Source organism: Crassostrea angulata, chromosome 6 (assembly GCF_025612915.1).
Source record: "Crassostrea angulata isolate pt1a10 chromosome 6, ASM2561291v2, whole genome shotgun sequence".
In the NCBI taxonomy this organism is placed as follows: Eukaryota; Metazoa; Mollusca; class Bivalvia; order Ostreida; family Ostreidae; genus Magallana; species Magallana angulata.
Genome location: NC_069116.1, coordinates 8,819,874 through 8,847,485, shown reverse-complemented (window position 1 = coordinate 8,847,485; position 27,612 = coordinate 8,819,874). Strand labels below are relative to the sequence as shown.

The 27,612-nt window shown below is 34.1% G+C and overlaps 1 protein-coding gene across 4 annotated transcripts; it reads left to right on the top strand.

The window, feature by feature from the left end:
• Positions 1-11: 11 nt before the first annotated feature.
• LOC128188072 (GATOR complex protein DEPDC5-like) lies at positions 12-27,456 on the top strand. 4 transcript variants are annotated; one of them, XM_052858868.1, is made up of 39 exons: positions 12-93; positions 317-404; positions 910-959; positions 1,142-1,227; positions 1,612-1,745; positions 2,075-2,144; positions 3,807-3,950; positions 4,228-4,297; positions 4,497-4,569; positions 4,865-5,052; positions 5,374-5,508; positions 5,745-5,806; positions 6,659-6,732; positions 6,845-6,923; positions 7,014-7,044; positions 7,223-7,343; positions 7,987-8,207; positions 8,564-8,782; positions 9,234-9,334; positions 9,507-9,601; positions 9,787-10,040; positions 14,735-14,836; positions 16,156-16,300; positions 17,546-17,765; positions 18,042-18,127; positions 18,263-18,437; positions 18,537-18,619; positions 19,834-19,845; positions 20,641-20,758; positions 20,877-20,935; positions 21,424-21,495; positions 21,872-22,004; positions 22,227-22,338; positions 22,599-22,811; positions 23,379-23,408; positions 24,962-25,125; positions 26,206-26,374; positions 26,700-26,760; positions 26,900-27,456. In XM_052858868.1, exons 1-39 carry the CDS (start codon positions 33-35, stop codon positions 27,324-27,326), a joined length of 4,737 nt encoding a protein of 1,578 aa, XP_052714828.1. In that variant the 5' UTR covers positions 12-32; the 3' UTR covers positions 27,327-27,456. The 4 variants fall into 4 exon arrangements, with proteins under 4 accessions (XP_052714828.1, XP_052714831.1, XP_052714829.1 ...); XM_052858871.1 differs by lacking the exon at positions 14,735-14,836; XM_052858869.1 differs by lacking the exon at positions 19,834-19,845.
• The last annotated feature ends 156 nt before the right edge of the window (positions 27,457-27,612 follow it).

The window sequence follows — 27,612 nt, the reverse complement described above, 5'->3', positions numbered from 1 at the left end:
GAAAACAAACGTCCAATCAACATCGATGGAGAATGGAAAAAACATTGAACTTGAGAGTCCACAAAAGAAGTTTTAATGAAAATAGCAATTTAAGTGAGATATTACGGTGACAGTGAATTTGTTGCATACCTTTTATGTTAAAGATGCATTGTGTATGCGTGTGGAACACTATCTATGCCACAATTATTGTTTTACCAAATGTTTAATAAGCACTGTAATCCACATCCACTGTTCCAATTAATGGATTATTAGATTCAGGGGTTAAATTTTAGCTGGTTTTTGATTGCAGTAATTGTTTTTATTGTTCATTCTCTAGATGAAGAAATATTAATCAATCAAAAAGATGTACCAGATGTGATAATCGGCGATGTCGTGGAAATTTATCACATTGAAGATGAGGAAAGGTGAGATTGAAATTTCTGAAGATTTCCTAAAGACAGATATCAAAACTAGTACTTTTGTCCCTCGTCCAAAATTGAAATAAAAGAAACAGGTTTCTTGTTAGTGCATAATGTTATGTATAGGAGTTACTGTCACCCATTGATAATACGGTACACAACATGTACATGTACAAGTGTACCATATATTTGATGTACTTAAAGCATCTGGCCAGAGACATAAATAACATATAACATGTTATTTATGTCTCTGATCTGACAAAATGGTAAAACCTTTACAGACATATGAACTTTTGTGCAAAAATTTTAGAATTTTGTTCTATCATAAAAGAAATATGAGCATGCATTGTATAGTCTATCAGAAGGAAGAGAAAAAAAAATCATTTTTGTGTTTCATTCTGATATATTTAAATAGTTTTGAGAGAGATTGTCGGGCAATCTGTACTATGGATATTTAATTTGTATTTTAAACTTAGTTTTTTTTTGTCTAATGAATCAAAATATATTTCAGCCGCCTACTTTTGCAAGTGACATCATTATCTGATGAATTTCAGCAAAAAGGTAATCACATTTTTTATAAAGATTTTGTATGATTTATCTGTATATGTTTTTTTCTAAAAATGGTTGATTGTCATTAATTCATTTCGAAAGGATTATTAAGTTGTGAGAACATGTATCCAATTTTTCTGCATGCATTATACAACAATAAATTTTCAAACCACTAATTTCATCTATTTGATCAGGGACAGTTAGTATTGAGCAAAGTATTGCTAATACTTTCCAGCTGAGAGCATACAAAGATGTCATTGTCAAGAAAGTGGACCCAAAGGTAATACATTACAGTTATGTACATGTGTTGTACACTTAAATACTGTGGTTTCATCAATATTCGTTGAATACCAATTTTCGTGGATTTCGTTATTAAGTTGATCGACGAAATTAATTAAGTGTTCATTGAAGTGCAATTTCTATTAACATTTTGTATTGATAGGGTCATTGGCCACGAATTTATGTCTTCTTGAAACTGTGATTTTCACTTAATCCACGAAAATTGATACCCTTGAAAATTAATGAGACCACAGTATTGCATTTGTTTGACTTTTGAAATGTACCTGTAGTTTGACCTCTTACAGTAGAATACACTTTTGACCTTGACTCGTAACCTGACCTAGTTATTATATTATGTGTCTGACCTATCTGTTATATATTGTAGGGTGTTGCACTGGATCTGGTGGAGATGCTATTTAAGGATCAGTACTTTAGCAGAAGCGATTTCTGGAGGCTGAGAAGTGGCATCATCGGCACCTGTGTGTACCTCAATAAAAAGATTGAACATGCAGAAATGAGGTCAGTGTAGATTTACCCCCAACTGACTCAATATGTCAATCAATAGCTTGGAAGATAGGAATATCAATACAAGTTCATTTTCAATTTTTCTTTTTTGAAAAATCATTCCAATTATCTGTAAATTTAAATTAAATAGCCCATATTAATGTATATACCTGCAAAGATGATTTATGTACAGTCATGTAATTGTTAAGATTTTGAATAGTATATCATTCATAATGTATCGATCATTCATCTCTTTTTTTTTTAACTTTAAAATACAAACACAGTAAGTAGAACCAGAGTGCCAATGTGCATACATGTACAGGTACTATATTTTTCTCTAAAAGGCAACAAGTGATGGAGATGTGGTCTAAAGGAGAGAGAGTCATGTGTGGAACCATCACAGAGGAAACACGGGTATGCCCATAACTTTACAGATCCTTATTGTCTTTCTAGGGTACGCCCATTACTTTACAGATCATTATTGTCTTTCTGCGGTACGCACATTACTTTACAGATCATTATTGTCTTTCTGGGGTATGCTTATAATTTACAGATCATTATTGTCTTTCTGGGGTACGCCCATTACTTTACAGATCATTCTTGTCTTTCTGGGGTATGCCCATTACTTTACAGATCATTGTTGTCTTTCTGGGGTACGCCCATTACTTTACAGATCATTATTGTCTTTCTAGGGTAGGCCCATTACTTTACAGATCATTATTGTCTTTCTGGGGTACGCCCATTACTTTACAGATCATTATTGTCTTTCTGGGGTAGGCCCATTACTTTACAGATCATTATTGTCTTTCTGGGGTATGCCCATTACTTTACAGATCATTATTGTCCTTCTGGGGTACGCTTATTACTTTACAGATCATTATTGTCTTTCTGGGGTATGCCATTTACTTTACAGATCATTATTGTCTTTCTGGGGTATGCCCATTACTTTACAGATCATTATTGTCTTTCTGGGGTACGTCCATTACTTTACAGATCATTATTGTCTTTCTGGGGTAGGCCCATTACTTTACAGATCATTATTGTCTTTCTGGGGTACGCCCATTACTTTACAGATCATTATTGTCTTTCTGGGGTAGGCCCATTACTTTACAGATCATTGTCTTTCTGGGGTACGCCCATTACTTTACAGATCATTATTGTCTTTCTGGGGTACGCCCATTACTTTACAGATCATTGTTGTCTTTCTGGGGTACGCCCATTACTTTACAGATCATTATTATCTTTCTGGGGTACGCCCATTACTTTACAGATCATTATTGTCTTTCTGGGGTACGCCCATTACTTTACAGATCATTATTGTCTTTCTGGGGTAGGCCCATTACTTTACAGATCAATATTGTCTTTCTGGGGTACACCCATTACTTTACAGATCATTATTGTCTTTCTGGGGTACGCCCATTACTTTACAGATCATTGTTGCCTTTCTGGGGTACGCCCATTACTTTACAGATCATTGTTGTCCATCTGGGGTACGCTTATTACTTTACAGATCATTATTGTCTTTCTGGGGTATGCTTATAATTTACAGATCATTATTGTTTTTCTGGGGTACGCTTATTACTTTACAGATCATTATTGTCTTTCTGGGGTACGTCCATTACTTTACAGATCAATATTGTCTTTCTGGGGTACGCTTATTACTTTACAGATCAATATTGTCTTTCTGGGGTACACCCATTACATTACAGATCATTATTGTCTTTCTGGGGTAGGCCCATTACTTTACAGATCATTATTGTCTTTCTGGGGTACGCTTATTACTTTACAGATCAATATTGTCTTTCTGGGGTATGCCTATTACTTTACAGATCATTATTGTCTTTCTGGGGTACGCCCATTACTTTACAGATCATTGTTGTCTTTCTGGGGTACGCTTATTACTTCACATATCATTGTTGTCTATCCACGGTTGTTGTTTAATCTACCAATCAAAAGGAGTTGATAGTTATGTAACTTTTATCTTACAAGAAAATATACACTGTACAAGTAGATCCTGAATTTGTTTGCCAAATACTAAGAGTTGATAGTCTCTATGACTTTTTTGGTACAATGTAGATTGTGTACAGATCCTCGACGGCTGTTGTCCAGATCTTTATCCAGATGAGTAGCGAGATGTGGGACTTCGACATCCTGGGAGAGGACCTTTACTTTGAGAAAGCTCTCAATGGTTTTCTGACTGATCTCTTTGCAAAATGGAAGGTACAGAAAGAAGACTGAAGTTGTTTTAGATGTGTTGTAGATCATATTTATTTTGTCATGTGCATGTATATTGCTATGTACACTGTATCTATCAGGAACACATCAGTTTTATCCCAGACTGACCTGTATTTGTAAACTTTAACTTTAATGTGTGATGTTGCTACTGTGGGAAGTTTCAAGACTAGTAAAAAAGTTTTCGTAAACAAAAAGTTATTTTTGGTACGAAATATTCATCAGATTTATAAAAAAACTTTGACGGAAGTTTTTTTTTTCTCAGGAACAGAACTGTCAGCACGATGTCACAATCGTCTTGTTTTCAAGAACCTTTTATAAAGCTCAGTCACTAGGTAAATTTTGTGTAAGGATTCTGTTTAAGGATGTCATTAAATGTTCTAAAACATATTCTACACAAAATGCAAAATAATATTAATTGATTCTGTATACCAGACATTTATAAGCAGTGCAAGCACTACCGTATTGACCTAATGGGTCCAATATCTTTTCTGGCCATGTCATTTTACTATTTGCTTCTATTTGTCATTGCAGATGAATTTCCAGAATACATGAGAGATTGTATTGTGTGTGATTATAAAGGACGGTACTATCAGGACTTTTACAGGTAAACATTGAAGTAGACATGCTTTAGATGAATAAAGTACAGATTTTTCACATCTTTTCACACTTTCACTTTCACACCTTTTCTTTTTTTGCTATATTTTTATTTTATAAGACTTATCTGTTACTGATTTTGTAACCAGTTACCATCATTCCGACTGATTAATTGGTTAACCAATCAGAGAATGTCATCCCTAATATATTTCTTTTAATTCCTCTTAAGAAAACATGATGTTTTAGTCTTTCTATTTTGGGAAATAATTCCCTGAGTTATGATGAGATATTTTACGTGTATGTAGAATTGTGGTTCAGAACGAGCGATACGATGACTGGACATCCACCATGATACTGCTCCGTAAGCTGTGTAACTCGTACAAGGATAAGATCTTGAACTACCACAAACAGAAGGGCCACAAAGCCCCCGCCGCCTACAACTCAACCGCCGCCCAGGGCAACTTCCTGGAGACCCTCAATATGTCCCTCAACTGTAAGTGTTCATCAGATCTATGAACAAAGGGTTCATAGAGGTTCCCTTGTCTGTCTGACAAGACTTATATACATGTAGTATGGACTATGGATTTTATTAACAAGCATTCTTATTCTTTACGTGATGAAATGATAGAATAGCAGTTGTGTGTGCTTGAAGTTTCTGAGTAAATACATGCATATATAAGAAAATATCAGTTTGAGAGTTGATATTATTACTGTGTTACCCAAAGTTATATTTGCCTTCTGTCCATTAGATACATGTAGGTAAAGGTAACAAAAGATAAATATATTTAATTAACTCCTCTCCATTACTCTGCAGTGTTTGAGGGCTACTACATAGACAGGAACTTTGATCGGACGGGGAAGGTTGCCGTGGTTATTACACCAGGAGCTGGTGTGTTTGAGGTGGACAGGGAACTAGCCAACATCACTAAACAAAGAACCATTGACTGCGGTAAGAGAGCACCATTGTCTTGAAAAGTTAGATATTTTAATAATTGTCATTTATGTATATACTTGTTTTATAAAAGTATTTGTAATCAAACATTTGTCCCCACAGTAGTGCATAAGCAAATTAAGAGGTCTAAAAGTGATATTTATTCAATAAAGAAATTTTATGCAGCTAGGACATGTATTTGTTTCCTTTATTTCAAGGCAATGTTTAATACATATATTTCTGTCTCGTTGCAGGGATAGGGAGCGACTTGGTCTGTATGGGGGAACAACCTCTTCATGCTGCCCCATTATTCAAGGTACACTGTATATTTAATTTTCATGAGCAGCTTTGCATTGCTGTTGTGTAGGTTTTTATTCTTTGACCTCTCTATAGATAAATACATGTACATGTATCAGTAGATTGTATTTTGTATAGATGAATATTTACAGGTATACTCTATGTATATAAATTGTATATCATCTTTATTTTATGTAGATACTGTGCAATCATTAGAATTCATGGTGGCTTAATTTTCGTGGTATTTGTGGATAGCCCTCTTCTACGAATTTACATCATCAATGAAAACAAATTTTTAAAGAGTTAGTTATCACTGAAACTGACAACCAATGCATTCAAGAAATTATATCCCCACGAATAAGCAATAAAACCCACAATCCATGAAAATTAGTCCCCACAAATTTTAATTATTCCACAGTATACATGTAGATATTCTCTAAAGTAATTTATTTCCATGTATTCTCTCTATATCTTCTTTTAATAAAGGTATTTTCTATTGAACTATTATAAATACATGTACATGTATACATGTACTTTATAAACATCCAGTATTTGGATTGTTCTATAAAACCATATTCAGCGTGTTTAGTTGGTTATGAATATTCTTTTTTTTAAATACTGTACACCAACATTTATTTGCGACTTCTTTATTTCGCGATTTACTTCCGATAGAATGGTTCGTGACAACTTATGTTCGCAACTAGGCCTTCTCCAGACCAGTCTTGTTATAACACCAGTACGACAACGAATGATTCACGGAAGAAATATTCACAACGATGATGTCCTCGCGAACCTCGCGAAAAATTCTCGCATGCGGATAAAAGTTGGCTTACAGTATTCATTCACTGGTTTTCTCTCACTCTTCTTTCAGTTCCACAACAAGCTTGCCAAAACATCTCTAGAGGTTGGAGATGATTACAACATCCCTCACTGGATGAATCACAGGTAAGCCCAGAATGGATGTAAACATTTATCAGGTTATTGTTTGTCTGAAGCACAGGGTGTTCTGGCTAATCAATTTCTAAATATTTGACTGGATTTTTGTTGATCATTTCAGCTTTTACATATCAAAAAGTCAAATAAAGGCACGTCTGCAAGGCTCATTCATCCCAAGAATTAAACCACCACCAGAATTTGTAAGTGCTTGCTAGATGTTGCTGATTTCCAGAAAATGAATCAAATATGAATTTTGTTGAATAAGAAAAGAGCATGATCTTTATTTATAGAATGAAACCCAAAGAAGACCCAGTGAGAGAAGTTAGTACGCCAGCTATTTAAAATTCAAAGACTTTTTATATATCAAATACATATGTAATTTGAGCATTGTTTACATGTTTTCCTGGTTTATGGTAACATTCTCTGAGTTATATATTAAGTGTTAATTTGATACTATTTCACTAACCAGTAATTATAAAACTATTTATATAATCTTCAGAGTTGTTGGCCCATTCTCCAAATAAACAGATTCAGGATGAAAACAATATTCCATTTGTTGATTATGATGAATACGATGCTCAGATCTGGAAACTCCCCACACCCAACTCTACCAGGTTTGGGTATGTACACAAGTTCCATTCCTACTAATTTTTCTAGCAAATCATAGGACAATGATGCTGGAAATGTAAACAATTTTGTTCGTGTGTGTGAAAATTTTACAGGAATTTTTGTAGCATATTTGTTACTGCAAACCAGCCTACACTTGTCTTTGTTTGTTAAGGATTTTAAACATAGTCTTGATACTGTAAAAATTCATTACCACAAGCAACAGTAGACATATTATATTTGGCATGTACGATATTTGGCGGAAAATAGTTTTTGAACAAGTTGGTGTAGATTTAAATTTGCTTATTCCCGAATGTGATTTTTCTTATATATATATGCATTGCATCTAGAGATGTACTTGATTTAGCGGAAGTTGCATTCCACCAAAAACGCTAAATAGAATACACAGCCAAATGTAATTTGTAATACAAATGTAATACAGTATTTTATCAGCACTTAGTCCATAAAGAAGTTGTCGCAAATGATAGTTTGTTAATCCATACCAGTAGTTTCAAGTTTTTATCCTAGAGATTCTACACTACCATAAATTTTCGTAGAGTAATTCTTCATTATTTAAATTGTAGTAATAAAAAGTGTAATTTAATTCTTAACCTACTCTTCATTGATATATACTCTATATGTATTCAATCTGTGCAGGTCTTTGAAGTTTTCCTACCAAACCAGAAGACAACCACAGACCATGGCAGAGGCCAAGCAGATTAAAAAGCCAAGAAAGCGGAACGTGTCCGATGACTACCCGAGCATGGCGGTGGAGAAAGGGGAGAGGAGGGGGTCCCCGGCCATCAACATCCCCACCCTGTCACGCTCCAGCAGCTCTGAGGACATCTCCTCCTCTGTTGGGTGTTATCCAATCATAAGTATGTATAATCGACATAAGTAATATATATCAATACACTTGGATGTAAAATGCCCAAGACTATATAAATACCACTTCATGTACTGTAACTTGTAGCACAATAAGCAAATGTACGGGCAGTTAAGATTTCAGCATTGTCTTTATGATAATACTATTATTCTATCTCTGAATACATGTATTTCTTTCATTCCTTAACAATTCCTTAAGACCTAAGTACATATGCACAAAAACCTTTGTAAATATTTGTCCATGTATTTGCTTTTTTCATGAAGAAAATCATGAATATTTTTATATTCATAGAAAAATCTCAGTGACAATACAATTTGAAAAAAAATGCAAATATTTTTGTAATCGCAGAAAAACCCTCCAGCAAGGAATCGAATGAATCTGCCGAGACGGATGATTCTTTCTTTATGCGTAGAATTGTTGGTAGCGCAGAGTCTCCTGTTGGCTACTCCCGGAAACACATTCACCAGGCCAAGTCACGCCGTGCTCTCATCAACCCATTCGCTCCCTCCAGGATGCAGTTCAAAATGACCTCAAACAGACGGAGATGGGTGCATGCCTTCCCCACAGGTCATTGAGTTGTCCATATCTAATTATCCATTATCTAACAGAAGATTTTAATTTCTCTACATTTGACTGACACAATTATTTTGTCTTTATGATTGAAACTTCATTTTTGGGAGATCATTGCAGTGTTTAAATGACAAACAGTACTTACATGTGTATGAATATATGGAGGTACTGAGGGTGATATCCATTCTTCTTTGTCAGTTCTTTCTAGTAATTTTTGGCCATGATAATACATGTATTACCTATATTACCAATAAAATGAACATTCTTTACAATGATTTTGAAAAAAAGAATATCTTTTTCTAATATGCATGCAAATATACAGTTTTTTCATGCATGCAAAGTATTATTAATTTATGTATCAAAAGTTTTTGTATCAAAAGTGCATTGTATTTGTACATTACATTCTCATATCACCATTGTTTATACTTTCTGTTTTTGTACATTTCAGATCCTCAAGGTGCAGCAGTACAAACCCACCATTTTCACATCTATAATAAGAGAGAATCTTCAGCCACATTAGAGAAGAAGCTCAGCAGAGACTCATTGAAGGTACACAGATAAACTGTCACTAGTCCTGTGAAATTGCCCCTGACCAATATTATCTCTCTAACTGGGTGTGTTCATGGTACCAGTAGAAGTTGTAGTAGGATTGCTTGTGATGAATTGTTGACACATGTAGTCCTGTAATAATACCCTGTTTAAAATCTGGCCTTCATTTCAGATGTCTCAGTTGTCCATGGATATGAAGACACAATCCTCTTTCAGCAATTTTGACAGCACTGAGAAGTTCAGTGAGAAGTTCTCTGAACCCTCCAGGTAGGAACAATGTCATTTCACTATTTCTTTATAATTACAGTATTGGTACATGATGTATCAAGTGTAAAAGTAAGTGACTGTCAGCATGAATACAATAGTTATTGTATCATCAATAGTAACTTATTTTGCGACGCCATCGATATATCATAATTGTGCAACATTTTCTGTTGTATCCATATCTTTAGTCTAAATCGCATCCCGAGCGGTCTCGTGTCGGAGGATAAGTTTTATGTGGGGTCAGTGGATAGCTCCCCTACCAGTAGTGTCCAGAATCTGGAGCGACTGTTCCAGGGTTCCTCCCTCACCTCTACATTACAGCACAACAGTGCTTCTGACCAGGGTTCCCTTGGAGGACGAGGCATGAAAAAGGCCCGGGAGAACAGGTCTTACCTGTGGGGGCCGACAGGTGAACAGGAGTGGAGCCCGGACATGACCACAGGTAGTCACGTATACCTATATATGCCTACTACACTGTTTCTTGACTGTCTAACAATGTACATGTACCCTTTACATATTTTACCTGTTACATATCTAGGCAGTATGTTGTAGTGTAATACTGGTACTTACAATGGGGAGTATCTTACTTTTGAGATTAAGTAATTCTCTTGAATTAATTCAATGTAAGGAAAGGAATATACATGTAGCATGCATGTAATTTAGAATACTGTCATCTTTAGAACATTTTCTTGATGTAATTGGTATTTTGGTTGACACTGTAATCAATTTCTTTCAACTATACAGTCCACAATTCTTCATTGCTTCACATGGAGAACTAAATTCCATGTAAATAAGAGTTTTCATATGTGATTTGGAAAGAGAATAACAAGTATAGAAGGTGTAGTTCTTGTGTGTTGGAGAATGATGCATATTTCTTGAGATAGGGTGTAGTCTTACAAATCCTTTTATTAGGTCTGTCTGTGTCGTGAATGTGTGATGAGGGATATATATATCAGGTATACATATGTAAAAAAGTAGAATATACGTAATTAATATAAAAACACACTGACTGCCTTGAATCATTTGAGTTGATTATAGTGGTTTGTTTCATTCCTCTTGCAAAATGTACCATAATGTAGAATTGGTTGTTAGATATGAATTTGAATTTCACAAGAGTAGGTACAGGTCTCCTTGTAGTCACAATACTGCTGTGTAAAGGTGTAAAAGGACAATATGCAATTCTTACATATCCATTGTTTAAACTTAAGGGTTTGATTCCTTTTTGACATAGTGTTTATTGCATGTGGGTTAGACATTGATTTTGTGGTGACATAGGTGTGATTTATAAGAAAATTTTTGCTTAAATAATATCTAAGCATGATTTAAGCAGTTTTTAAGCATATTTCATTACATACATGTACATGTTCATTCATTTATTCCCTGCCTTGTTTCATTTTGTTTCTAGCTGTCAGGTTTTTCATAGTTGTCATCCTTCCTCTTCCTTCCATATGACATACATGTATTTAATATTACTTATAAAAATCACATTTTTAGGAAGTATATTGTACATATATGTAATTTCTAGGACATCTTGTGGATCTGTGACATTTGTATATGGATAGTTTTAAAATAACTCAATTTTATTTGCTAATCAAGGGTTTTTAACTCACCTGAGCTGAAAGGTCAAGTGAGCTTTTCTGATCACTTTTTGTCCTGCATCTTTCTGTCCGTCCGTCTGTAAACTTTTTACATTTTTGTCTTCTTCTCCAGAGCCACTCGATCAATTTCAACCAAACTTATCACAAAACATCCTTGGGTGAAGGAGATTCAAGTTTGTTAAAATAAAGTTCTACCTCCTCTTTTAAGGAGAGATAATTAGGAGTTCTTAAAAATTTGTCAGTGAAATATACGTTAAAAAATATTCTCCAGAACCATTTGGTGGCCGCAAAAGCTAAAACTTGTGTGAAAACATCCTCAGGTGGTATAGATTGAAGTTTATTCAAATCATAATTCCCAGGGGTAGAATTGGGTTGCAGTGATGGTCAAAATTTTACAAAGGAATATATAGAGAAAAATCTTGTGTGGAAGCATCCTCATAAAGTGAAGATTCAAGTTTGTCCATATCGAAATCTTCACAGGTGAGGTGGAGGGTGTCAAATTCTTACATACAAATATATAGAGAAAAAAATTTAAAATCTTGAGAACCATTTGCCTAGAAAAGCTGTAACTTTAATAAAAGCAATCTCATATGGTGTAGATTCAAGTTTGTCAAAATCATTATTTTCAGGGGTGGGGTCCGGCCTCATTAGGGCGTCCAAGATTACGCAGGAAAAATGTGTAAATTACTTTCAAAAAGGAGACATGGTGACGCACAAACCCATGATATACTAAATATTGAATGTTTTCACCATTTCCTTATGTTTTTTATATCATATGGAAAGATAAAACTTTTAAAAAATAACGATGTTCAAAAGTAAATAAATCCGATTAAAAAGAGAAAATATTGAGTTTCCCTTCCGCTTTATAGTGGAAATGTAAATTTTTATGTGTTGAAATTGTTTATAAACTTGTTCGTTTAACTTTACAAAAGTCTTACTTATTCTGCGAATGGTTGAGTTATTTGGTCGTTATTTAACCATATTATAAATACAACCGGTACTGCTACGTTACATTTTTGTAATGGCATTTTGTTGTGGCATATATCATGAGCGAACGGCCTCTCTGTGAAACCTGACTTCAAGAACTGTATATCTATTAAAGTGCACAATCTATAAATGCATGTTTCTTACTACACATATCAAATAACATCAAGTTCAAATTCTTTCTCAGTGTGAAATCCCAATGTAACTATTTTTAAATGGGCATGTTTACATGTGTGATTCTGGATAAGTTTCAACAAATTGTAAACTGGTAGGTGATGACTTATAATGCGTGAAACCGTCGGTATGATGAAATTTTATACATTTCTACCTGTTTCCGTTGTTATATTAAAAAAGTCAAACATCTTTTTGTGAGTCACCAAGTCACTTTAAATGTTATTATGTACATTTATGGTAGTACTTATATACAAGTATCTTGACATATTGTAGTTTCTTGAATATTACGGGTAAGACTGTGGCACCTGGACAATTCTTGGGCCCCACAAGGGGTTCAAAGTTTGATGAAGGTTAATATTTTAATATTATCTTGAGAACTGCAATGCTCAATATGTGATATGGCTATGATATTACTATGATATAATCCTGTTACAATAGGAGCTTAATATTCAACATGAAAACACCCAGAGAAATATTTGATAATCTTTCAATACAGAATCTATTCTACGACATTGTCCAGATATTTTGTATATGATTTCATAAAGCTGATTTTATTATGGCTATTGTTGCTCAGGTGAGCTATGTGGCGCATGGGCCTTTTTAAAATTTTTACCTTTTTTGCCAACATTTTATTATCAAATAATCTCTGCTAGTGAAGATGTACTTAAAAGGGAGGGACACTTGTGTAATTCTTATAAAAATAAATTTTAAAAAGCAGTGAAGGATTCAGAGAGATGATAAGATTTTTTTAATGTGTATCTTGCATCTCTATATATTAACAATGTATTGATCACTTCTTGCGATAATAATCATATAGTTTGTTAAAGTTATAAAAGTAAACCTATGTAAGTAGATGAATTGTGTGCACATATATCCAACAAGAATTATGTATCAAGTTCAGCTTTATCATTGTATATGATGATTAGAATCTAGATTGTGTTTGATCAACATATATATACATGTATGTACTTCATATTCGGCAAACTGAAATATCTCTTTACATGTACATGAAATCCAGTAATTATTATGTGTGTTCTTAGTGGGTTTCACGTGACTTGCATGTACAAGGGTTTATCTAAAAGTTTGTGAGCTATTGCTATAAAATTGATATAGACATAACTATAAAATTTGACATACATCAGATAGACAAAATATACACTTACTCTTGCACATATGTAAGAGAGACACTTTTTGCTTCTCCTGGGGTTTGAATCTGGGTCCTCTGGCATGTCAGTCCAGCGCTCTACTGATTGAGCTAAAGGATTAACCCTTTAGCTTGGTTGGTAGAATGCTGGACTGGCATGCCAGAGGACCCGGGTTCAAACCCCAGGAGAAGCAAAAAGTGTCGTTTTTGACAATATGAATCAATCTACCCGCCTAACATAAAACAAAGATCAACGTACTGCGGGAGACATATAATTATATAAGTAAAATAAACAACCAAATGTTGTTATATTCTTTTATTAATTTATAAACAATATTCAAAACATCGTAAAAATTGAATTAGGCGAATTGTAGAAAGCTGAAATAAATAGTTATATTTGATATTTAATTATTGCAATAAAAACAAATTTAAAAATAACTCACTACCACACAAACAATGTCCATTAAATTGAAATTTTATTAAAGATTTTATTAATGAGAAAAAATCGTCTTGCCTTGACGCCGCATCCCAGATAACCTCAAAACCATCAAAAATATTCTGTTTGTATTACAGCTGAACTCTACTCATCAAAGGCATTGTCTGTATTTCTCTTTCGCCACCACTATCCCTACAACCTCTATATAAGCTGAAGACCTCTGTACAGTTTAAAGTATATTCGCTGTAGAGGTCTCACCTGACGCACATTTAACATCGCCATGTTATTCAGTCGCAATAAAAGTATAAAATTTTCCTCACTTTTTTCAAGCCATGAAAAAAAGGAACATCAAATATAGAGGTCAATACGTACATCATTTACACACAGAAAATGCATCTTTTGTTCTATGGCGTTTGTTCACAAAACTTTTGATAACCCCTCGTAAATCTCTCCTGGTTTGAAATTATGAACTTTATTTCGAACACAAGTCATTTATTGTGTGCACTTGATACAAAAAAATGGTAGAAGAAAAAATGAACAACAACTATATGCTTGGTACCTGTATCTTTATTTTTGAATGTCAAATACAATGTATTACTTTCATGTGTTGCTCATGTATATATGTATTGCAAACATATATTCCAATGCAAGCATGTAATATACAGGTTTCCAAGCCCCCCGACATCTGGCTTTGTCCAGCAGTGTGGAGGTATTTGAAGAACCCAGATTCTTCTGATCCTCACTAACATTATGCTGATGAACAATATCAAAAAAAATTTTGTGTGCTATGTAAATTTCAGGCCAGGACTGGTTTCCTGCTCATGGTTGCCAAACTGACTCGTGTCTCGTCAAGCCAATACTTACTGCAGATATACACTCACAAAATTTCTGTGCTGGAATAAGTATGACTCTTCTTCATGTCCTCTATACAGCAGACGGCACTGTAGTGTTTGTACTTCATTTTATTAATGATGTCGCATATCGTTGCATGCCAAAAAAAAGAAGCATATATCGTCACTATTTTGACAATTTTATCTATTAATATATAATGAGATTTAAATTGGCTTTAAGTGAATTTCTAATTTTATTTTTTGTCATTGTTATTTCAAGCATTTGAAGTGCATATATCGCTATGAGAGTTTAGTTTAGTAACAGTTTTGATTTCATCTTTGCTTGGTGTGGCTGAGTGAAACATTATCAGCTTGTTATCGATAATGATTTATTTGGAGTAAAGGCAAACTAGTAACAGTGATATATGAATTGAATGAATGTATAAAATAAGTGTAAAAATTGCAATGAATAACAACAAGAAAATAACAACCAATCTCAGCTTTTAACTGTGTTGCTTCTTAGAGTAGGAAAACAGGTGTAAATGAACTAATACATGTATGTCTTCGGCTATGATGGTAGATGTACTGTAAGATACAGAGAGGATTTTCTGTGAAGCTGTCAAAAATGTTACACACGCATTGATGATATGTATGACCTCCTAAATGACCCCTCTGGTTTCTAATTAACTGTTATATAGGTATGCATGATGTGTTTACTTGTTCACTCTTCTTCTTTACTAATAGAATGTCAGTGGTGTATTTTTCTTCCTGTCCCTTCTCCTATTTGCGTAATGAATTTTTTCTTTTGATTCAACATTCAAATTGCCAGATTTTAAAAAAAATGTTGAAAACTAGTGTGTGATAAAAGCAGTGATATATATATAAGATATTTAATTAAATCTGAAATGTGTTTGGAAGAAAAATGTCTCCATAGACATGCATGTAATAACACATGTCTATTCAGTCAGTTAAAGTTGGATTCAAATTTAAGGTTATAAAAAATTATCAATAAATGAATTTTATGTAAATCACATGTAATTTTACATGTTAAATACATGTATTATACATTTACATGGATAGAAGATCTGTTATTTGAAAAGTTTGGATCTCATCTAACTGACTGAATAAAAGAGTTTGTGCATGCCATTAACTACCTATTTCTTCTGTCTCTTTGCAGTGGCTGCCTATTTTCTTTGCTTTCTCTTTGTTTGAAATATCTTGAAATAACATACAAATCTATTTTGTCACAGATTTGCAAGGCTTTTAAGCATTTATCTGATTTTTTTTTTTAAGTTATCAGACAATAAGACTGCTTCTGTTTCATTCTTTGTGAACTGTTAATTCCTGTCCTGGTCAGCTCAGGGAAGCTAACTTTGTCAAGTTTTCCGCAGGCGTAGACTGGAAGTCACTGACTATGCCTGCCTCTCTCCCAATCACCACGGATTACTTCCCGGACAAACGCAGTCTGGAGAATGACTACACTGTGTCACAGTACACGCTGATTCCAGAGGACGTCAATAGTGAATACTACTCAAGGTAATCAAACCACTCCAGGTATTCAAACTACTCAAGGTATTCAAACCACTCATGGTAATCAAACTACTCCAGGTATTGAAACCACTCCTGGTATTCAAACTACTCCAGGTATTCAAACCACTCCAGGTATTCAAACCACTCCAGGTAATCAAATTAATCCATGTATTTAAACCACTCCAGGTAATCAAACCACTCCAGGTACTCAAACTACTCCAGGTATTTAAACCACTCCAGGTACTCAAACTACTCCATGTATTTAAACCACTCCAGGTAATCAAACCACTCCAGGTACTCAAACTACTCCAGGTATTTAAACCACTCCAGGTACTCAAACTACTCCAGGTATTTAAACCACTCCAGGTAATCAAACCACTCCAGGTACCCAAACTACTCCAGGTATTCAAACCACTCCAGGTAATCAAACTACTCAAGGTATTTAAACCACTCCAGGTAATCAAACTACTCCAGTTAATCAAACCACTCCTGGTATTCAAACCACTCCAGGTATTAGCTAAACAACTCCAAGTCATCAAACCACTCCATGTAATCAAACTACTTCAGGTAATCAATCCACCCCAGGTAATCAAACTACCCAGGTATTCAAACCAATCTCTAGGTAATCAAACTACTCCAGGTATTCAAACCACTCTAGGTATTCAAACTACTCCAGTTAATCAAACTACTTCAGGTATTTAAACCACTCTAGGTAATCAAACTACTACAGGTTTTTTGGGAAAAGTTTAAAAAAAAGAACAAAATCAAGAGTTTTGGGTGATTTAGAATCAGGATCAGGAAATGGGGCTTTGCCTTTTGGACTTATCAAAATTTTGATAATAATGTCTAAATCATTACACTTCGTCAGGTGATTAGAAGTGTATGCAAAATTTTGTGTAATCTGCAACTGGGCAAAAAAATGTTCTTCTGAATATTGAGCCAAATGTACCAGTTCATCTGTTGATAAGGGGTTTACAAATTCAAATTAAAGTACATTAATTGATAATAAAACTGGTCACTTTATTAAAGGATCCTCTGAAATAAATTTACGAAGCAGTAACACATAAATATAATGCAGTTAACTTCAGTTAAACATAAAAGATGAATAAGAGGCAGATAGATTTTACATTATTGTTTAAATCATTGCATTTTGAAGCAATGCATTGAATTTGAGATGCATAATCCAATTATGACAATTAACTTCCCCACTTTTCTGAAATAAAGATGGTCTTTGTACCAATCTTTCCATAGTCCCCCTGTGACAGAAGATGATAAGTTCTACAGAAGGCAGCCGCTATCAGTGACAGAACTGTTCCGAGAGTTGATCTCTCAGAGGCTAGCCCAGGGTTTCCAGATCATCACCAAGAAGAAGCCCCCCAAGCAGCCCCTGGACACCATGTCTGTGGGGGCGAGTCCTCAGTTTCAGCACACCTCCAGTCTGATTCGGGCCAGACCCAGATCTGGGCCACAGGTCAGTGGTTAAGGACAACAACAGGGAAAGTAAAAAATGTAGACTGACACACTATATAATGTGAATCAATGGTAATCAGTAATAATCATGAATGGATTATTATATTATGTTAATCAGCAATAATCTGTGATAATCATTGGATTATTACATTATGCCTGAATGCATTACTGACAGAGGAAGTAAAGAATGAAGCATTTAGACTTGAATACATTTACTGTACGTAGCATGATATGCCTGCAGTCTTTTAATCAGCTATTGTTTGTTTTTGTTTCACAGGAGGAGATTTACCTGAGTATAGGACTGATATTCCATAAGCTGACCCTCAGTGGACAAACCATTCAGGTCACTCAATACAGACCAAGGTACACAATTGTTAAAACTCTTGTACAGAATGTCTTGCAACTTTCTGTTTTTTTATCTGTAAAGTTTATGTACATGAGATTTCATAAATGTTGTAAAGCGATAAGTGATTGGTCCATTATTTTGTTGTTTCGTAGACATGAACAGCGACAGTTGAAGTATCTGTACCACTACCGATTCCAGGTCCCAGACTCGCCCAGTTACGACGTCTCTACCAGCCAGTTCAAAAACGAAAAGCTGGAGAATTATAATTGGAACTATCTGGATCAGTACATCTGCACTCGGGGCGAGGGCGATTATGGACTTTTGGATGTAGGATCTTAATCAAAATAATATATATTTAACTTACATATTCACAATTGGAGTGTTAATATCCTTTGTGAATGTGAAATTACCAATACATTTTTTTAGCCCCTGAAGTACTGGAGATCCCGATTTTTCCTGCTGCCATGCAACAATCCAGCAACCAGGAAAATTATTGAGGGAAATGATAGGCAAGTTTATATGTACATTAAATACATCTACATGTACATGTATGCATAGGAATCAAATTTGGCTCAATTAAGCAATATATTTTAAAGGTAATAAAATGTTGTCGTCATGTTACATTCAAGCTAGTACAATGTACTGAAATCTGTCAAAAATTGTTTCCATTTACCTGGTCAACTATCTTGGTGTGAAGGTAGTGAGCATTGCTTAAGGTGGAATAACACACCTGGAAAAAGTCACTCAAAATATGAAAGATATATGATAAATAAACTGTACATATGTCAAATACACAAAAATTTTCAGTTTTGGGAAGAAAAAATGAATATGTAAAAAAGATCAATTCAGCAAGTAACAACAAAATCCCAGGCGTGATTTGAACTTGGGATGTACGGATCACAAGCCAAACACTTTATCCACTCAGCTATGGAGTAGGTTACCAGTTGCCACTGATAAAATCCTTTTGATAAAATAAAATGATGTTTCTATCAGATGTCAGCCATTTTGTGATGATGTGTTATTCCACCTTAAAAATACATAACATCATACATTTGTGTTGTTTTTTCTGCAATGAATGCTATGAATGAAACACTTACCAAAGAATTTTTCAAGCATTTTGCATTTAGATCTCCTCGTATTAAAATTATTCAGTAAAGTGAGTTTATGTTTGTCAAAATATGATATGATAACAATGAGCAAGTTGCATAGTTAGAAGAGGCAAGAAAAGTGTCATCTTCCTTTGTTTTCAATGTTGCTAAAATTACACAAAGTGTGTGTATGGATCAATTTAAAAATTGTTCATGTACATTAAGAGTAAAATTTAAAAACGTAAAATAAGCATTAGTCCTATTTTAACAGTTATAACTTGATTCATCATATTAGGTGTTTTAATTTGCAATGAACAATTAACAAGTAAAAACAGTGTAATAAATTTGTTATTTTTATTATCTCAATTAATAATGAAGTCTGTTGCAAATTGCATTTAAAATTGTCATTCATCAAACTGATGTTAATAAGTCATCTCTGAATGCAATATTTGTGTCAGGTGGATTTGAAGTTTGTTGAAATTTTTAATAACTTTGGATCTTAGAAAACAAATTAATATGTAGAATAATGTTAATTAAAGAGTTGTATTAGTAAAATTTGATTTATGTGTAGAACGGTATACTGTGTTTTGTTTCGATTTGATTTTGATCTTAATGTTTCTATTCATGTTCAATAGCATATGGCCTAGGTCAGTGTTTTATAATAAAACTTTGCTTCTGGCTTCTCCACAGAAGTGTATCAACTCTTTTTGCACAACTGTATATGCCATGCACATGTACATTACATCCCAAATTATAGATTATATTTAGCTATATGCACACACCTAGGTACATGTACATACATACACATATATATGATACAATATTGCTAGAAAAGAAAAAGTATTTTGAGAAAGCTAAGAATTATTTGAGACTGTGTGCATATTAGCTTGCTCATGAAAAAAAATTGGCTGTGGTCATTGACATTTCTCAAGATATTTTGAAACAATTATGAATTGAATAAAGCTTTTCTAGCTTACATTGAACTATCACCTTTTAAACCTATCTTCATTGCACTTCTATATTGCTAATAATGAAATATGATTGTTGAAGATTAAAGCAAGTTGTTGTTTCAAAAAATATGTAATCTTTATGTAATTTTTATCATGCCACACAATTTAAGAGATAGCAAGTAAGGATACATGTATTAATATTCTTAAACCACAATATCTGATGTAAAAATTTTGTTTGATGCAGTTTGGTTTCACAGGATTTTTAAATAAATGGAATTTTTAAGGAAAAAAAATTGTGTATTTTTGTTTAAGATTATAAGTTTATCTATGGGATAATTTTTAAAAACTGGTCAAAAATTTTTTGTAGCACTCTATCTACATTACTCAACTTCCTGGCTTAGTAATTATGTGATTCGAATACCAGTAAATAAAATTCACCAATGAGATTGGTAGGCTGTATTTTCACACTATGGCATACATTCTCTGTTGTAGGTGTGATATATACCAGACGAGGAGCAAACAGGAACTTCAGCAATTAATCAGTGGATTTGTCCGCTTCCTGGAAACTCTGAACAAAATGCGCAGGACAGCGCAGACCCGGAGACAAAAGGTGAAACAAATAACAAACATGTATCTGCAGATATTAATATCCAAAACAGTCAACAAAAAAATTGTGAACAAAATAAAACTTGTCTATGACTGATACTGTGAATGATTTTTTTATACAGCACTCTGGAGACAATGTTTCTAGTACACCAACATCAGATCAGCAGACGTCACAAGCCAGGTAAGTAGTGGAGGCTGAGTATACACCTGGTGAGGTGTACAGGAGCTATTACAGAGGGGTAATAAAAACAATGGGGGAATGAATACATGTACTAAATGGAGGTTGGAATTTTCAAAGCTGATTAATGTTTAATTGGTCATCTTTGTTCTTCTCTTTGAATGAAATCTAGTGTCTCTCATCACAATTAATGTCCATGACTTGAGCAGATGTAACAGATCGGTTGAAATGGCAAAGCTTGCCTAACCTGTAATTTGTGTGATAAGTTTCTATAGTTCATCCTTAGAATCAGAAGATGAAACAGTTACGGCCATCTTTTTTCAATAAGCTTTATGAATGTTGTACTTCAGCAATGATTGTATGATACATGTACTGACTTTTATTGACTAAATCATTTTGCTATACAAATGTGTAAAAAAAATGATATATATTATATTATAAGAAGTAATAGCAAAGACTTTCCTCAACTTTATGTTATCAACTTTTTACAGTCAGAAAGAGGCTGTTCTATTATCAGTGACCATGGCATCCTCTAAACTGATTGAGGCAATGAAAGATCCACAGTAAGTGATGCTGACCCTCAGTAGGTATAGAACGTATATAACAGAATGTACACTATATGTCAGTCATGTTCTCTTATTATTACCGGATTACTTCTGATACATATACATACAATGGCTTTCTAAGCACTGTGTTTAAAAAGGTATTTAGTGACTTATTGTACTATCATAATTGCACTTAATTACATTAATGTATACTTTACAAAGTGTGATGTTAAGATACCTAAGACATCCAGCACAGAGGTTCATGTGTATAAACCTATGGGACTGATCCCCAATGTGTATATGCACCTATGTGATTGACCCCTGGTCCTGTATATATACCTCTGTGATTTACCCTCTGTCCTGTGTCTTATTTCTTGTTTTCTGTGTTTAACAGGACAGGACTGTCCATGCTGCCTAGACAAACTGGACTCCCAGAAAGCTGCTTCATCGCCGAAGAAGCTGTTGACTGGTGTATACAAAATATTCAGGAGGTCAAGGACGTTACCAGTGGCATAGGGCTCATGCAGGTCAGGGTCAATTTCTATTATATATACAAAGACTTACAGAAAAATAATCAAACTTTCAACAGACCATGTACTTGTACATAAGGCAAATTTAAAGAAGCAAATTTTCATAACACTTATGTAGACAAAGAAATTATTTGACTGAGGTGACTGGTTCAGGTTCAAGCTTTGAAGCTTTTTGTTTTCTCTTATTAACTTTTTTCTAGTCATTTTAAAACATTTCAGAGACTACAAGATGAGCACTACATTTGCCACTCCTCAGGAAACCCTCAGCACAAGTTCATACATGGCTTCTACCTTTACAACATTGTGTCTCCAAAAGATAAACCTAAATCAGGTACTCTTTAATTTAACTTTTATATATTAATTTCTTTAATTTTTTTCTCTCTTCCATGGGGTTTAAGATATAATAACAAGATCTTATTTCAAAAGCAACTGAGTATGATTTCAAATTGGCCTTTTAAACATAGTTGTATTAAAATGTATCAAATGGTATGCAAATGTACTTTAATCATGTGTTAGTTTGTTCTTATAATGTCAGATAATGTGCATGTTGGTGGTTTAGATATATTTATGTTATTTGTTTGTTTTTTAAAGATATGTATGGTCCCAGCTACAATTACTTGTTCCAAAACGAGTGGTGCGAGGTGTCTATACTGCCAGTAGTGAGGGAGAGAGCGGAGGTGCCGTTGTTTACGATGGATGAGTCACCCTGCCAGGTGTCTGAGCTCTGGGTCAACCAATTAACCAACGACTGGCGGGTCCTCTCGGGGATTGACACGGGGGCCCAGGGCTGGGGCCAGCAATCAGGTAGGACTAGTGGGAGTGTGAGACTTATCATGTTGTCATGTCTTGTTATGTGGACTTGGCGCAAAGACCATCAACTGAGAATACACCCAAAGTGAAATCTGGAATTGATTTAGCATCTGAAGTTTTGTTCATCAATTGAACTTTTTTTCTGAAAGAGAGGGGGTTCTATGCCTACCCAAAATATTTTACAAAGGGTAACTGTTTGAAAATTATCACTAATTTAAAGTAAATCGAAGAAATTTTTTTTCCACAGTTTATGGTGTTGAAGCCGTGTCTATATGTAAAAATATAAACTAAAAGTAGGGTAAATTTGTGCTATATTTGATATATTTTGCATGGCTGCCACAGGGAAAGGATTTCCTGTTCACATCCTAAATATTCTACATATACTTTGATTCTGAACAAAACTTCCATGTATCTGTATCTCTAAAGAATCAAAAAGCCAATTTGTTGTACCAGCTAGTTTTCATTGTATATACTCTGTTCATGTATTCAATCTTAAACTGCTCAAACTGTTGAAGTTTTTAACAAAAAGGCAAGCTGTGTTACAACTGAGTAACTTTCCAGGTTCTCGGGTTAATCTGTGTGCAATGAAAGGTAGGTAGGCCAAGACACATATTTCTTTTTACAGTATGTTCAAACTTAGCCTATCTGACCAACTCTTCTGCAAAATTCTTTTTTTAAGCAACATATCCAAGCTTTTGTAGGGTGCACTTATCTGTATTTTTCTTGTTTACAGTTTGGAAAAAATAATTAAATCAGTTTATTTTAAAATTTTAGTCCTTCTCAGCACCTGATTTTAATTTTATTTCAAATCTTTTAATATCTGCATATCTGAACTGAAAATTCAGTTATCATTTGAGTATGCAATGAAACTTTCAATTAAAGTGATATGGTGACTCCAAAAAAGGTCTGGTACTAGTAATTCACTTCCTGATCAGAGAAACCAATGATTAGATTAATGGAAAATGTTCATTGTACATGTATATGGGATCAAGTTTTGAGACCCATCTCTTCACAGCTTAGGGCCCTTATAGCTCATCAGTTTACAAAAAGAATTGCATTCGACATACATGTAGAAAATATGCAAGTCACGTGGGATTGAAAGTGACTTGCAATATCTGTAGTATTTTAGACCAGTCTTTTGTCATGTTTGTGCATGCAGGTTTTTGAAGAACATGTAGTAGGAAAAAACATCATTTTCGTCCTGGAAAGGCAAAAAATTCTATGCAAGAAATGAACTACGTTTGAATAGGAGAAAAATGGTATTTCGAAAGTCATTGCATGGTACCAGGTATACCAGTATATGTCACCGTGATACTTTAATTGATACTCTTGAATTTTTATATTTGAAATATGTAATCCTCTATATTCATATAATTATATACATGTACATTACACTGTAATGCATTCCAGTGTGTAATATATGTGCATTCATGAACATGTAATACTAATTTCTGTACAAATTAATAAAACTGTATTTAATATATTGTGATTTTTCAAAATGATAAAAAAAAAAAATCAGGAATATGTCTTGATTGGTCAGATAGCTATTTAAGTGGGTGTTTCTGGTGATGTGGTAATGGTGCATTTGCATGTAATTAAACCCAATGTATTCAGGATGCTACATTACACATGCTTAGGGAATTCTTTGACTATAGTAATTTACACAAGATGGAAAGAATCGGTTCCCCAATTTGTTGCTTGAAAGGTGAACTCATGCCATTTAATATTAAACATAATTATTAATAATTAACTTAATCTTATGGACCATCTAGACTTTGAATTAAAAACATTTTTTTGCATGGACCTGGAAAAAAAAGTGCCCAAAGATGTAAATGCTGAATTTATGTAGTTCATTTTTATATCCCCCAGGAGATGCAATGTAGTACTGAGGAAAAATTCACTTTTGTTTTCTTATATGGGGTAAATAGAATGTCAATTTTATGCAAATATTAGATTGTATAAAATGCATTTTCTCCTTGTTATGTCAAATTATATAAATTTTCTGTGTTTCATAAAATATATTAAAATTCATAATAATGAGTACTGAAATGTACTTGTAGTTGATATGTGAAGAATATTCAAGACATATTGATAACTATACTAATATTTTTCCTGTCTTGAAATATATAAACTGACTGTTTCAGCCACACTGACTCACAAGTATGTTCAAGTTGATGTGGATGGAAACAACAAGAGTGATCGTCCTGAGTGGGCGTCAGCCCGTTATCATGCCTACTACAGCCCCAATGCTGCTTTTGAACTACAGTTACAATGGATGGTAGCCACAGGGCCCATTCTCCAAGACCTGGTAAATATTTCAACAGATCTATTGCTCTTGACATTTTAAAACCTATTTTTTTAGGGGTTTCGAGTTACTTGCAGATGGTGAAATATTTTATTTCCAATGTTGTACAGTGGAGCCTCAGTTATCCGGACGCTTTCGTTCCCAAGTTAAATCGTCTGGATAGGTGAAGCGTCCGGATATCTGAAATGTGTCTATTGTTGTTATGATTGATAATGTATTTGTATGCAATGGCTCCCAGTGTTGATACTAGTTTTTTTGCCTTTCATACCATATAGCAACACATGCTAGCGTGAACGTTTTTTAGGAGATAAAGAACTCTGCTTTATTTTATTATTTTGTCATGAAATATTAACCGGACAATAATGATAACCGAATCTAGCTGAATTCTTTCTGTCCAAGTGTGATATGTGTGTGATACACTGTTGTTCGCAATTTTCCAATTTTTGAAAGAGATTTGGGAAGTCAGTGTATTTATACAAGCTACTCATGAGGGTCTAGCACGTAAAAAAGGTGTAAAACTTAATTGACAGGGGTAATCTTTTGTACTGAGTAGGGTATCATCAAATTTTACCGTCCGGTTAAATGAAGCAAGATTAGTAGTAAATTAGTGTTTTGTGGTAAAAACAGACCGTCCAGTTCCGGAACGCGAAATTCCCGATAAATGAGACAAAATAATGTATAAAAAATCTGTTCCCAAATAAAATCGTCCGTAAACTGAAGCGTCAGGTTATCTGGCGTTCGGATATCTGAGGCCCCACTGTATCATTTATATATATTATAATGCAGTCACACTTCGTTATCTCGAACTAGATGGGACTCTTTATAAACTTTGAGATATCCGAGTATCTGAGATATCGAGAGTAAAATACTTAAGATTTCTGAAATAAGTAGTTGGGACTTACAAATCACTTCGACATCTCCATTGTTTTCAAGATATCAGTGTTCGAGATATTGAAGTTCAGCTGTATCAATCATACTGAGCAGAATGTGCAATATATATGAAAGATCTGCTCTTAAACATAAATGCAACACTCAACTTATATCTGTATAATGTTTATTTTACACATATTCGTGTTTAAATAGGTGACCACATGGGGACGGAAGGCCCAGGCCTGTGGCTTCCACTTGTTGCCTGTACCTGGTGACCCCTTTGCACTCCCCTCTGCACCAGACTCTGACCCTTTGAGAGGTCCTATTTTCGTCCCATTGGACATTGCTAGTCTTTCACAAGGAGGAAAGCCAGTTTTTCATGGTACATGTACTTAGTAATTTCATATTTATTATTTAAGACCTGCATATGAATGTATTATATTAAATGGGTTTTTAACTTGAAGAAAAAATTTGATAAATCATGCAATTCTCTATCATGTTAACATTAATGTGAAATTTGGGGGTTCATTTCATTTAGTAGGTCTTGACTGAAGTAAACTTTTATCTTTGCATGAAAATACTTGCAATTTAAGTGGACTTGGCAACTTTTATTATGCACATATATGTATTAACCTTTGTCAGTTTTCCTATCTTGTTTAAAATCATTAAACTTGAAAACAACCATTTAAGCTTGCTCTTTTTTGTAGATTTGGATCAAGTTGCAAAATCCAAAAAATTACTTCATTTTCAAGATGAAATTATCAAGAGGTATACATCTTCAATACTAATTAACTTTTCAGTACCAAAGATATATAATTAGAATAAAGTATAAAAGTTCCTTACTTTTTAAGATTTGATTGAAATTTTTCTGTAGATATGTCAGTCAATTGTCAGTTATTCACTTTAGGTATGGCTTTATGCCCATCAATGTGTGTGTGTCAGAGACACATCGTCACTACATGTCAGATGAACAGCAGCAGTATGTGCATTGTACCGGAGGAATGTTTATCCTGATGGAAAGCAGTCAAGTCACTTCATCGCCAAAAGTCATCAAAATTTCTAGTCGTGTCAGCAAGAAGTCTGCAGGGGAACTCCGCAAGGATTATATTGCCAGACAAAATAGCAACACCTCGAACACCGAGGTAGTAACACAGAACAAAGTGGGCTTCCTGTGGTCTTGGAATTTCATGTCGTCCAAGCGATGGCGGTCCCCAAACACAGGCGACGAGATCTTCCAGGACAGGATGTTGGCAGACTTCCGTCAATTCTGTGCAAACGAGAACAACAGACTGAAAGAGTTTTGGAATGATTTCAATTTAATGTTTGCTTTGTAGTGACTGTAGTGCAGTTTCTGGGAGTTGGTGCAATTTATAAAGGTGCAAATTTAAACATTTTGCTATTCATTGCAAGTTTATTAAAATGTAGTGATATTATACATGAAATAAACAATTTATCAGAACTTTCTGCATATGAATACACTTTTTTCTCAAAGAAAAATTGGTTTCCTTGAATTGGCTTGAATGTGTATTCTTCAAGAATCAGAAACACTTATTTCAAGTCAGTGATGAAAGGGTGCGACTTGCATAACTATTAATAGTTAGTTAATAACAATTGTATATC